The sequence below is a fragment of the Xyrauchen texanus genome, chromosome 36 (assembly GCF_025860055.1).
Source record: "Xyrauchen texanus isolate HMW12.3.18 chromosome 36, RBS_HiC_50CHRs, whole genome shotgun sequence".
Classification (NCBI taxonomy): domain Eukaryota; kingdom Metazoa; phylum Chordata; class Actinopteri; order Cypriniformes; family Catostomidae; genus Xyrauchen; species Xyrauchen texanus.
The window spans coordinates 15,155,574-15,169,561 of NC_068311.1; the positions used below are offsets into that span (position 1 = coordinate 15,155,574).

The 13,988-nt window shown below is 36.1% G+C and overlaps 1 protein-coding gene across 1 annotated transcript; it reads right to left on the bottom strand.

Annotated features, from left to right (window-relative positions):
- Window positions 1–3,056: 3,056 nt before the first annotated feature.
- slc13a5b (solute carrier family 13 member 5b) lies at window positions 3,057–12,076 on the bottom strand. The gene is made up of 12 exons (XM_052106592.1): window positions 11,962–12,076; window positions 11,276–11,404; window positions 11,008–11,144; window positions 7,453–7,658; window positions 5,948–6,122; window positions 5,713–5,835; window positions 5,403–5,615; window positions 5,129–5,235; window positions 4,855–4,976; window positions 4,499–4,660; window positions 3,555–3,692; window positions 3,057–3,182 (listed from the first exon to the last, which is right to left on the bottom strand). The coding sequence occupies exons 1-12, from the start codon at window positions 12,061–12,063 to the stop codon at window positions 3,057–3,059; spliced, it is 1,740 nt and encodes a 579-aa protein (XP_051962552.1). The 5' UTR covers window positions 12,064–12,076.
- Window positions 12,077–13,988: the final 1,912 nt, after the last annotated feature.

A 13,988-nucleotide genomic window follows, 5' to 3' on the forward strand; every position in this document is an offset into this window, starting at 1 on the left:
TGTCTAAAACATCAGAAAAGTTATCTATATGAATTGTGCTCCTGATTCTTTGTTTTCTGAAGCCATACAAAAGCTTTTGTAAGCTTTTGTTGTGAGGAACAGCATTAAATTTAAGTTGTTATGCATTGAAAATCTTGATTAACATCTATGGTCACCATTCAATTTCATTGTAAAGGGCATACTAGTTTAAAAAGCTAATTATTTTGTGTTCCACAGAAAAGGAAAATCATTCAGGTTTTTTTTGGCTAAATATTCATCTATCAGAGTTATAGACAGCCTAACATTGACTTTTAAAGTGCTCACTGAGAGTTTACTGATTTCACTGCTGTTATGGCTGAGGGAATCCTTTTTGTGTCAAAAGCCACTGCTTTCTGTTGACATTAATAGTAAGCATGCCCGTTTGTTCCTGTTTGAGACCACAGCTATCCTTCACACACTCTCTCCTCAAAGAATTGAGGTGGAGGAAACCTCAAAAAATGAGAAAGCATATATATTTCATGAATTGCCAATTTCAGTGATTTGTTTCTTATTGTATTGTACTGTCATGTAGAAAACTTGCTTTTTTTGTGCTCAAGGCTAGTTGGAACATTAAGGACTTGACTTTGGATTGGGTACGGTATAACCTTTGAGAAAAAAGTAGCTTTGTTTTATTACAGACTGAAACTCCCATTTTTAATAGCAAAAAGCATCTCTGGCTCTGAAAGACTTTGTTTCATTGAGCTATGTTTGTAGGACACAGTGTGCTGTCTACATTACTGATGTCCCCGGCCAGTTCAGTGCCATGTTATAACCCCAAATAGAACTGGCTTCATATTTAATATGTACTGGCAGGATCACTTTGAACAATGAAGCTTCATGAATTTAATGATTGTTGTTCTTTCAGCCTCCTTTCTAATCTAAGTTACATAATATTCACATTTATAATTATTTCTAAAACAACTGGGGTTAGTTTTAAATAACATCTTATGAGACGTGGCAGAATCTACCTGAAATGCAAGATAATTATTATGAGATATTATATATTTATGCATTTGGCAGACGCTTTTATCCAAAGCAACTTACAGAGCCCTTATTACAGGGACAATCCCCCTGGAGCAACCTGGAGTTAAGTGCCTTGCTCAAGGAGATGTATGAGATATATGAGATGTACAGTATATAATTAAATAATAACATTACATTATATACAATAGACAGAAAACTGTTATACAGTTACATTCTATATAATTACAACAACTATACTAATTACTTAAGGTACTAATCTTGAACCTAACCCACATGTAATTACTAATACTACTTAGTACTTTCCTGGGTAAGTACACTGTAAGCATACTGAAAGTGCACATACTTAAAAAAGTTATGATCTCAGTCATGATGAAAACAAGGATTTTTATATTTATAAAGTTTTATTCAATTAAATCCTCCTTTCCTTTTGCACAACAAAACAGCAGTGTGAGAGAACTTTCATTCCCTATACAGTAAGTGCATGGCTGACATAAACAAATGTAAAAATATTAATATCACCAAAATGTAAAAGTAAAAAAAAAAAAAAAACTATTCTTTACAAATATATTCAGTCTACTGGTTCACCCAAACAGCAACAGTATGCAATCAAACAATGGGATACAGTGAAACTCACACCTCGAACTGAAAATTTACATGTTTAAGGTGCATTCTGAAACACTGTCCCTGCACACACACTCATCACACTCATTTAAAAATTTGCATATTTTTTAACTTAAAAATGTCAAGTAATTTAGATGGTATTGGCACAGTAGGTACTGGCTGTATTAAAGTGGATTTATATGTAAAAAAAAAGACCATTGGACATTTAAAAAGCATTAATTTATATAATTTACAGTATTAGAGTTAAATATGTGTATATTCTCATTTAAATTACAGCTACATTAATAATAACGTCCCAACACCTTTTGAACAAAGCTCTTGAGAAATTCACTGCAAACTACAGGTCAGTTGATGTGATGTCACCTTTAAATTGTTAACCCAAACTACAACCAAGGCGAGGGACATACTTAATTTTTTTATTTGTACTTTTTCAGTTGAGTCATCAGTGACACAGGACCTGATTTAATATAATGTACAGGATCACAACCATGAGGTATTTGCTTCATTGAAAGTCGGACATTGCCTGATGTGTCTTTCTATTTCACATGGTTGGCAAAATTCTGAATTTAAGACTTTTTATGATGAATCTAAGACTAATTTATAGACTTATAGCTTTAAATTCATGAGCTGGAATGTGAATTGAAATTGCCACACCCTAACTAAAATTCAAAATCCAATTACAATGTTACATCCTGTTTGCTACTTCAATCACATTCACTTCAAATTCAGGAATTTAACGGGAATTTAAAAGGCATTCTCAATTTAATCCTAAATAGGACATCATTGCAAATTAAATACCCTGAGAAGTGAGGAACTTGTGGTCAGTTTTGCTTTGACTTATCAGTTCAGTTTGTCTCGTAGAAGTTCAAAGGGATTGAGGTTTGAGGACTGGTCATTAGAATGAACCTCAACAACTTAGGTTTTTATTTCTGGGATATTATTTAGTTGAAGAATAGACTAGTTTTGATCCTGTCAGATTAGCATACCATTTTATATGAAAGCACTTGTTGAACTTGCCATGACTTGGTCAAAAGCAAACCAACTCCAAACCATGACACTGCTGCTTTCTTGATAGTGAAGCACACACATGCAAAATGTATGCAATAATAATTTATGTCTTACAAATACTATGTGGCTGATGCAGTTGTCAGAATCTAAACTCATTTGGTCAAGATTACAAATTCCACTGCTTAGCTTTTACTTTGGATGACTAAATCATTTTTATAAACAGGTGTAGCATACTCAGATTGTGACTTTATCATGTACATGTTTGTATATTGTAGCTGTTTCAAAATTCAGACAAAAGGTGTGCAACATAATTTGGCAAAATCTGCAAGATTTCAGTCTTTGCAGCTTGGCATGGCAGCTTGATTTGTAAGGATGATGGGGAGAAAGAACATCTTGTTAGCTTCCATATGGCCTTGTACTGTCCTTCATGTTACTGTTTGGTTGGCCCATGCAGGAAAGGAGTCTAAACTGAACATTGCCTTGCCCCAGGTGTTGATGGCTAGAGTGATGCATAGAATCCCTATGACATTCATCATCATGCCTGTTTTTGCCTGGGAGAAAAAGTTGAAATGTCACAGAGTGAGTTCATTGGTCTTCAGAAAAGTTGTTAAGGAAATTATTTGAGAAGTGTTAAAATTGAACATTATGATTATATATACTGTAGGACAATGTGTTTAAAACTTTTAACTGGTCAATAGCTACAGTATGCTATTACACTGACCTAATTATACAGGAGAAATCTATCAAATTATTGCCTGGCAGGTAGTGATAATAATTTTCTTTGTGTGATGTGCTATTACTGACAATATATTTTCAATATAAATAATGTAAGCTGAAATTTTGGCCACCTATTCTGAGCCAACCAGTCAAATCAAGGAATCTCTCAACTGTAAGAGGTCCACATGCCACGTTTTGGAACTCACCATATCTGAAACCTTGAGGTAGCCATAGGAGAAGACAATAGCATTTGGAGGAGTTGCCACAGGTAACATGAACGCAAAGGAAGCGCTAAGTGTGCACGGCACCATGACATACAGAGGGTTCATTCCAATGGACTGAGACTGCAAATCACAAATAGAAATGTTTGACATACAGAACATATAATGCAGAAAAAAAGATGCAGATTGTATTGTAGACAGCGCTGAGTCATGTGTGTGTTCAAGTGTCTGTAATTAAGCAGTCATTTTAAAAGATTGTAACACCCTGTGACTCATGTCTGCAAGAAAGCAATCATATTACAGAAGCATTGCACAGCTGGTGACCAAACCATAACTTTGTGGGTAATGCATCCCATTAAAAAGTTTGAGCAACTGCCTCTTTTTGAAACAATAAAGAAATGTGTATAGATGTATTTTTGTGTAATAGTTATCACATTTAATCATAAAGTTCAACCCAGAATGATTAAAATGTTCCTGTTGCATTGAAGGGACTTTCATATTTTTAATTCCAGAGGTGTACAACTGGTACACAAGAAAGCTGAATGGGATACTAGAAAGAACTTGAGAGATTTGAGGACAAATGTTAAAAAGTGGCCCTAAAATGCATAACACACCACTGAAGTGGCCAGACCACATCCAAAAATGCAACATTTGAACATTTACTCTAATAAAGCATTTAGAACTAAATAAACTGGTATTAACCAGTTACCAAAATTTAAAACAATGTTTTCATTCAGGAACAATTGAAAGAGACTTTTTCCCCATTTTCAAATTGTATATTTACTTTTGGGTTTTTGTTCCTTGGAACGTTTTCAGTCCCTGTTTTCAAATGAAAACGGATTGGTGTGGACAGGGCCTAAGAATCATAATAAGTTCTGAAGATTTAAAATTTTATAACCAGTACAAATGGTTTTACATTTAAGTCTCACCATAGAAGCAAGAACTGGGAGGAAAAGGGTTGCTGTGGCCACATTGCTTGTGCATTCAGTGAAAATGGCAATCAGGAGGCACAAGATGATGACAATGGCCCAGGGAGGGATACTATATAGGGGAGTCAACTGGTTTCCCAACCATTTGGATAGTCCTGACTCCTATGGAAAAAACAAAGTCAGATGCAGGTCACGTGGACTAAACAAAGAAAATCATTAATTTTAATAATTTTCATCCTCATCATTGCTGTCAACATATAAGGTCAGCGTATTTGCTTTAGCAAATTAGCACGTTTTTAGATGAGTGCATTGAGAAACATTCAGGACATATATGCAGGATAGAGTACAACTCTTACCTCGCTACCTTTAGCCAAAGCGAATCCTCCACCCAGGAGCAAAACTATATTCCAGGGGAGTTTCTTTTGAGCTACCTTCCAGGTGAGCAGGGCTGGACTTCGGGCAGAAGAGAGCTGAGGCTCTGTGAATGAATACAGTACAGTACGGTACAGTACGGTACAGAACAGTAAATCAAGGTATAGGCAGTAATTAGAACCCTTTGATGTTGAGCATGTAGCAGTGACAGGCTTCAGATTTTTGTGTACAAACGTTTGTGTGTAAGATTTTTCTCACCTGTTTCAGTCGCAGTTGGTGACCAGAAACGAAACTGTGGTGGTTTTGATGGCAGAATGAAAAGCAACACAGCAATGAAGATGGCAACTGTGGCATCTGTCACATATCTGAATGGGAAGATTTAACACATTCAAGGAATGTTATTTGCCCAATAATGTTCTATTATAATCTAGATTTATTCTGTGATGTGTTTTTATTTATGATTTATATGGTTGTCATACTGTATATGGTTAGTGTCTTGTAAAACGCAATAAATAATTAGTGTAATGCATACTCTGTATCTGTGTTGAAAATGTGTGTTGCCCAGCCTGCCACAAATCCAGGATCCCGTGTGAACCACAACACCACAAGTAAAATAAAGAGAGCCAGAACACTGAGTTCTCCAAATGACATGGGCCCTAGCAGAAGATGCTGCTCCCGGATCACATTATAGGCAGCAATGTCCTTCTCTGACTTGATCGCCCCACAGCCCCATGTCTTCCTAATGCTAGAGAAATGAGAAAATGGCACATGAAAGGAGTGAAAAAGGCAAACATCAAATATATCTATTGAAAATAAAGAAAAATATTTCATTAGACTCATACTTGAATCCCATGAAAACAAACTGAAGCCAGAGCCAAGCTATAGTCAGCATGATGATCATGTTTGGAAAGGCAAAGCCAAACCACGAGGCAAAGTTAATGACATCATCATTCTCAGGAAATAACCTGTGGGAAAGATGAGGCAAGGGGTCCAATTATTTACGTACATATTTAAGTCATGAAACAAAAGTAGTGGAAATAGTTTTATATTATATACATAGTATATTTTTTCTCCTACTGATTCATTTGACCCTTGAGTACGAGGTTGGGGCCAGTGCCAGTGAGTGTCGCCGTTCCCCCAATGCTGGCAGCATAACACACACACAGAGTCATGCCTTTAGACATAAGCCTCTTTTCTACAGACTCCTGTTGCTTGGCAGCCTCTGGAGAAACATCCAGCATTCGCACCACCACTAAGAAAATAGGAATATAATAAAATATAATACACATAGTTCATGCTATATTCATCATTAAGATTGATTCTTTTGCCACTGGGAAACCGTTGTTGGACACAAAGAAGTTTTGGCTACAAAAACACCTCAGTAGCGGGGCATGTTGTCACATCATATGGGGTAAGGGAACCCGTAAATAGCCTATTAAAGGACTTTTAAGCAAAATATAAATGGTACAACAATTATGAAACACAAAACAATTCATGACAAGCAGCAAAAATGGAAAATGTTCAAAAATACCAAAGCATTGTTTTGGCTAACAGAAATTTTAATTAACACGTTTGTAAAATTACAGCATATAAAACACATGTAGCAACTTGCCCCAATAAATATGTGACAACCTGCCCCAGTCTGACATTTATGATAAATACCCTTCTCCTAACAACAGAATTCAACCTTTCAGCTAAAATATTCATTATATAGTTGACCATTGCCTGAATGTATGCCGTGTGTGTGTGTGTGTGTGTGTTGACCTGTTTACCCAAGAGCTATTTAAAAAAAAAATAACAATATTTTAATTTTAGTTTGGAGAAAACAATTCTCAAGGATTACTCTAATTTAAAGGTGCACCCAGTAATATTTGTGTTCATATCCTCTTAAACTTTTTTTACATTATTCAATTTAGATTACAGGGACAGTGAGTGCACATCAATAAACATTTCTGTAAATGAACCAGTTTAGCTTTTACAGCTAATTTAAACATTTTATTAGTAAAAAAAAAAAAAAAAAAAAAAAAGCTGTTACAGCTAAATTGCAGTTTAAGACTTACTCTGACACCCAGTGGCATGCAACATCATTCAAACGCAATAGTTTACAGACACCAATGGAATTGCAGAAATTAAATTCGCAGTCAGCCATGATTAGTGTAATCCATGAGTGAAAGTGTCCAATAGCAGGGCAGTTACTGATATGAAGCCAGTACTATTCGGCTGGTCATGTGATCCTAACATGATTGCCCCCATGAGGGGACCCTTTCCATGTAGTATAAAACAGCTTTTTAAGGTTACTGATATGACTAGAGACTTCATCTTATGTGAGTGCTCATGATTTTATACATATGTTTCCAAATTCCTATTAGTTCCTTTAGAAGTAAAACTTTTTTTATTGAGGAAAAAGAATAAATGCACCTTTAAAACAGTTTTAAACTTGGTGTTTGAAGCTATCATACAAAACCAATAATAAGCATTCAAGTAATTAAACTTTTTGACTCAACTAATTAGACGCAGGTCACCCCAGCTACTAAATAAATCATAGTCATTATATGCACCTTAAACTCATTCTTTCCCCTCACCTTCTTTGTCTTTGTGTTTCACTTGCTGTTTGTACTCTGTGTCCTGAGGTCGCTCCTCACCACATGTCATCTGAGGCGATTCTGTCTCCTGTTTGTTCAGCTGCTCCAGCACAGCCTGCACTATAGGGACCATCATGGCTGTGGTGGCCGTGTTACTGATCCACATAGATAGGAAAGCCGTCACCACCATAAAGCCCAGCATCAAACTGTGTTAACACACATAAAGAGGCAATAAAAAATGAATGTGGATGAGAAACTGTGTTGATAGCTACCACCTCCTTGATACACTGCAAATCATTTTCTAAATCAGTATTTTTGTCTCGTTTTCCAGTAAGAATATATACTTTGTCCTTAAAGCAAAATAAATTAGCTTGAAAAATAACATTGCATATTGTTTTCAGACCAGTTTAGATCTAACAAAGTTTGGTGAGGTTTATGCTTGAAACAAGAAAAAACTATTTGCCAATAGGGTAAGAAAAATAAACTTTATGCAACACTGTAAATTTCAATTTATTAAATCAATTACCTTAAAAAAATCTGAGTACAGTTAATTGGTTCAAGTAACATGAACTTAAATATTAAGTGACAAGTAGACTTATCTCAATTTAATTTAATTATTTAAATGGGGTTATAGATTAAGATTCAACTTTATTGTTATTGTGCCGAGTACAGGTACAGAGCCAATGGAATGCAGTTGTTTTTGCATATCCCAACTAAGATGGAGTCAGAGCGCAGGGTCAGCCATGAAACAGCGCCCCTGGAGTAGATAGCATCAAGGGCCCAACAGAGCCTTAACCGCTGAGCCACCACAGTTTCAAACCACTTTGAATTCTACTCACTACTTCTTAGTGCGCGTAATAAATCTGCTCTTTTGTAAAGTACTTACTTTTAAGTGGAGAGGAATTGTTTGTATATAACAGTCTACAACTTTACCAGAGGCAACACTATCAGCCAAATGGTGACTTCACACAAATCAAGACTAACAACCAGCTACAGAAAAACAACAACAATAGTCAAAAGAGTCATTTTTAATAACATTTATTACATTTACTCTTAAGATCCCTTGTTTTGTTTGTCACAGTTATTCAAGCTCAAGGATTTATGGGTATTCCACACAGCTGCAATTTTTTACTTGACAATTTTGTGTTCATAGTACTTGAAACCAAAGGTTAATGAATGTATATACAGGGTTTGTGAGGGATACTTAAAACATATATTCATTAAAGATTACAGAATACATGCTGTAAAATGTAATTTGTAACATATTCCATTAGATTACTCAAGGTCAGTACTAATTAAATAAGTACTAATTACTTTTTCAGAACTGGTAGATTTGTTTTACTCGTTTTGACCATTAAAAATCTGCCAGTACAGTAAGACAAAATAAACGTGTTAAAAATAAATTCTCTGAAAAATTTCTAAACTTCTTATACAGTATTGTTTTAAAACAAGATAAAGCTAATTGATTTTGTTTTAAGGATTTTAAGATATTTTTACAGAAAAACAATAAAATAATTATTATCAAAAACAAGATTTTTGCCCTAATAACAAAAGACTTACTAGAGAGAGAGAGAGAAAAGATCTAACCTGGATTTCATTTTATCAGGTCTGGTAACAGGTGCATGTTAAATGGATAGAAATAGCATTTTAGCTTAGCATGAAGCTAAATGTTCACGTGACAATTTACAGAATGTTTATTTATATTTCTTCTGCTCCAAACTTACTTAAAATGTACTTCTCTGTCTGCTCTTATGAATGTAACACAACTTAAGAAATTGTTTCACCGCTGTTCAAAATGCTCTTTGGATCGCATCATTTATATCGAATAATGTAACTGCATTCTGATTACCAACTATTTAAATTATAACTTTAGTGGAGTAGATACTAATATTTTGTATTTTAATGCATATAATGCGTATAATCCCATTACAAGTATTCCGTTACTCCCCAACCCTGCGTATATATATTTGAGTCATGATTCCAAAATGTGACTTTTCAAGTATTGTTTTTTTCTTTCGTTTTTTTGTTTGGATTTTCTCCCCAATTTGGAATGCCCAATGTGCTCAAGTCCTCGTGGTGGAGTAGTGACTTGCCTCAATCCGGGTGGTGGAGAACGAATCTTAGTTGTCTCCGCGTCTGAGACAGTCAATCCGCACATCTTATCATGTTTGTTGAGCGTGTTACCGTGGAAACATAGTGCATGTGGAGGCTTCACGCTATTCTCCGTGGCATCCATGCACAATTTACCACGCACCTCACCGAGAACCACAATATAGCGACCACGAGGAGGTTAACCCAATGTGACTCTTCCCACCCTAGCAACCGGGTCAATTGATTGCTTAGGAAGCCTGACTGGAGTCCCTCAGCATGCCCTGGATTCGAACGTTCTACTCCAGGTGTGGTAGTCAGCGTCTTTACTTGCTGAGCTACCCAGGCCCCAAGTAATGTTTAAAACTTGATTGTAAGTGAATGGTGACCAAAGCTCCAAAAAGGAGATTATGTCAGCATAAATGTAATCTAGAAGACTCTAGTGGTTTAATCAATGTCTTCTGAAGAGATCTTCTGAAGCGATTCAGTTGGTTTTGGGTGAGAACGGACCAAAATGTTGTTCCTTTTTTTTTTACAGTACATTTACATTTATGCATTTGGCAGATGCTTTTATCCAAAGTGACTTACAGTGCACTTATTACAGGGACAATCCCCCCGGAGCAACCTGGAGTTAAGTGCCTTGCTCAAGGACACAATGGTGGTGGCTGTGGGGATCGAACCAGCGACCTTCTGATTACCAGATTACCAGTTATGCGCTTTATACCACTTTAGACCACTACACCATCACCACTCCACTGTGACAGTACATCTTGTCATTGCAGGCTCTTGGCACATTCATGGTTTCAATCTCAATTTCACTTCCTAGTGCTTGACGCATGTGCAGGTCGCTAGATGGAACTATAGGAAGAGGAATCAAGCTTGAAATCATGATCACCAAGAAGAGTGCTGTCAAGATGTACAGTGAAAACAGAGATATATTTTGGTCTGTTCTCACCCCAAACAAAATGGATCGCATCAGAAGACACTGATTAATCATCTGGAGTCTTAATGATTACTTTAATCCTGACTTTATCTCCTATTTGGAGCTTTAGGATTTCTGGTCACCATTCACTTATGTTATATGGACAGATCTGAGACATTCTTCTAAAAATCTTCAGCAGGAGAAAGAAGTCATATTGAATAAATGATGAGAAAATGTTAATTTTTGGGTGAACTAACCTTTAAAGTGTAATGGTAACTCGATTTTAACATGTAAGGATTAAGCTTACGTTTTGTCAAATAATTTCTTTAATTTGAGATAGCTAGTATTTACATTGAACATATGTTCCCTGAAACCAAGTCTTATACTGTATATTATAAGTTCATTTGTCTTGTTTTAAGGTTGTATAGATATTTTAATTAAAAAACAGACACAAATACTAATTAAGAAAAACATTTTTTGCAGTGTTAAATCTCTGATGTTACTGTGTATCAAGGACTATATATCAGGTAAAGTGTTTGACCTACAGTGCTGGGCGCACACCAACAATGAGCAACACTCTCAGGGCAATGCGCTTGTGCAGGTTCCAGTGTTCAACAGCCAGGGCTACCATCAGCCCACCCACAAACAGCATGTTAGTATCCTTCAGGTACTGCATACACACCTAGAGGACAACATCAACATCTAAGGCAGGTATTTAGGTCTATTTTATTCACTTTGTATTACGTGCCCTTTCATTGCAGTTTTCTCTTCAGTTATTTTATATTTTTTGTTGAAAGGAAACACAGATCTTACCACTTTAGATTGCATTATTCCAAGCATGGGGAAAAGGACAGCGGGTAACAGTGATGTGACAGCTAAGGGAAGAGCCTCTGTACACCAGTATACTGCCATCAGTATGATCACATAGGCACAGTTGGCCTCCTGGAAAAAGGTAATGTAAATGTACATTTCAGTATGACATTTTTTATTCAAAATATGTGAGCAATATTTAAAAACGCATGCAAAAGCATAGATGAGAATCTTTTGAAACAAAAAATAGTCAATTTTTTTAATATAATGACTATAGTTTATCTCTGAGTCTATCAATGGGAGCAGTTCATATGAGCACCGTTGCAAATATGTCATGATCCGAACACATTGCCTGTGAGTCAGATAGGAATTTAAACTTACTATGTTCCCACGCTTGAACTTACACAATGACAAAGGGTTGAAAAAACAATTTTGAGGCACAATGAATTATTTGGAGGCCTCAGGATACAAATTCAGTCCACATTCCATGTATTAAACACAAGAATACATTTTTATTTAATTTAGTACTACATTTTGACAGGCGTTTGGACAGAACCTTAGATAAAGCAATACGAAATCTAAACCAAATAAAAATTCCTGTATAGGTGTAAAGAACAATGGAAACACTAAGCATTGGATTAAAACATTGGCTAAATTTCATTGAAAATAAAACTGTTTAAATGACATACCCTTGTGTTGACAGCAACTGGGAGAGGAAGAAGAATTAAAGGTGTTAGGAAAATAATTATCCCATGCTTCAAGTTCCATATGGATTTTAGTATAGGGAGCATCTCAAATAAAGAGTGTTTGTGCTTATGAAGTGAGTTAACACTGTTGGACACGTCCTTTTAACATTCTCTCTGGGGTGGAGAGAGAGAAACTTAAGAAAGAAATAATGAGAGAGGGCGTGAGAGAACGCAATTATTATTATAGACTACTGCAGGCAACCTGCCTTTTTTCTTTTTTTCTTCGCTTTATAATCACTTTTTTTCTTTGCAACTACATATTTTGCAACTTACTTGCTAAGGAATCATTTGCTTTTTCTGGGCTATTGTGATTTAAATAGAAGAACAATGCATGCCATTTAACTTTTAACTTTTTGAAAATGTATGCTTACAGCTTTATCAAATATACTGTAGAATTTAAAAATATTTGTATTTTCTTGGATGTAAATGTACTCAAGTATTTATAAGAATAATGTTTGGTTAATTTGTTACAGTATAGTCAAACTAGACTAAAAAGTAGTTATTAAAGGGATAGTAACCTAACCCTAACCCAAAAATTAAAATTCTCAGATAATTTACTCACCCTCATGCCATACCACATGTGTGACTTTCTTCTGCTTAACACAAACAAATATTTTTCAAAGAATAATTCAGGTCTGTAACTCTCAATGCTAGTGAATGGTAGCCAGACATTTTAAGCTCCAAAAAGCACATAAAGGCAGCATAAAAGTAATCCATAGGACTCCTGTGTTTCTCTCTCTCTCCCCTTTTCTGCCCAGTTTGGAATGCCCAATTACCAATGCACTCTAAGTCCTTGTGGTGGTGTAGTGACTCGACTCAATCTAGGTGACGGAGGACAAATCTTGGTTGCCTCCGTGTCTGAGACCGTCAATCCACGCATCTTATCACGTGGCTTGTTGAGCGTGTTATCCTGGAGACATCACGCTATTCTCTGTGGCATCCATGCACAACTCACCACGTGCCCCACCGAGAGCGAGAACCACACATTATAGTGACCACGAGGAGGTTACCCCATGTGACTAGCAACTGGGCCATTTTGGTTGCTTAGTAGACCTGGCTGGAGTCACTCAGCATGCCCTGGATTCGAACTCATGACTCCAGGTGTGGTATCAGTGTCTTTACTCACTGAGTAACCCAGGCCTCCCGACTCCTTTGGTTCAATATATGTCTTCAGAAGTGATGCGATTACTTTGGGTGAGAAACAGATCAACATGTAAATCATTTTTTACTATAAATATCCACTTTCACTTTCAGAATGTGAAAGTGTAAATAGAGATTTATGGCAAAAAAGGACTTACATTTTAATCTGTTCCTCACCCAAACCTATTATATCACTTCTGAAGACATGGATTGAACCACTGGAGTCACACAGATTACATTTATGTTAACTTTATGTGCTTTTTGGAGACTGAAAGTTCTAGCCACCATTCATTTGCATTGTAAGGACCTACCTGAGACTCGTAGTGACGGATTAATTGACAGCTGCTGTCAGACTCTATGTTATTATTATTCCTCACACGGTCGCAAGACGACATGTACATGAATCTGGCGTGGTGAGCTGGAACCTGCTTACGTCAGCTGTCACCGCTTACGTCACGAAGTACCGCAACAGCCAATAGGAAAATTCAACTGCAGTAGCCACCGTTCAACCTGAAGAGGGCAGCACTCAGACGTTTTTACGCCATATATTGTAGAATTAAAACACTTTATATACAAATGTCAAAAAAATTACTTGAATCAATGACCAGTACTAATAAATCCCCATGCTTACAGATCATTAACTAAAAAAAGTTGGTTTAGGGTTTAGTTACCCTTTAAAGCATACGGAAATCTGAAAATTTTCAACAAGCAGCATGTTGAATGACCAGAAAAGGAATAAGTTCTGACTAAGGCTATTAAAAAACAAAACTGAAGATTATCTGCAGTCATTTTCATATGATTTCCTTTATTAACTGGAACATTGTCAGTTA

Bases quoted from the DNA above. Each gene is read 5' to 3' on its own strand.
- slc13a5b (XM_052106592.1), bottom strand. From the start codon at position 12,063: ATGCTCCCTATACTAAAATCCATATGGAACTTGAAGCATGGGATAATT. The intron at 5,616-5,712 runs GTATGAGTCTAA...TCATTTCTCTAG, and splicing joins TTTGTTTTCATGGGATTCAA to CATTAGGAAGACATGGGGCT. The intron at 4,977-5,128 runs GTGAGAAAAATC...ATTCATTCACAG, and splicing joins ACCAACTGCGACTGAAACAG to AGCCTCAGCTCTCTTCTGCC.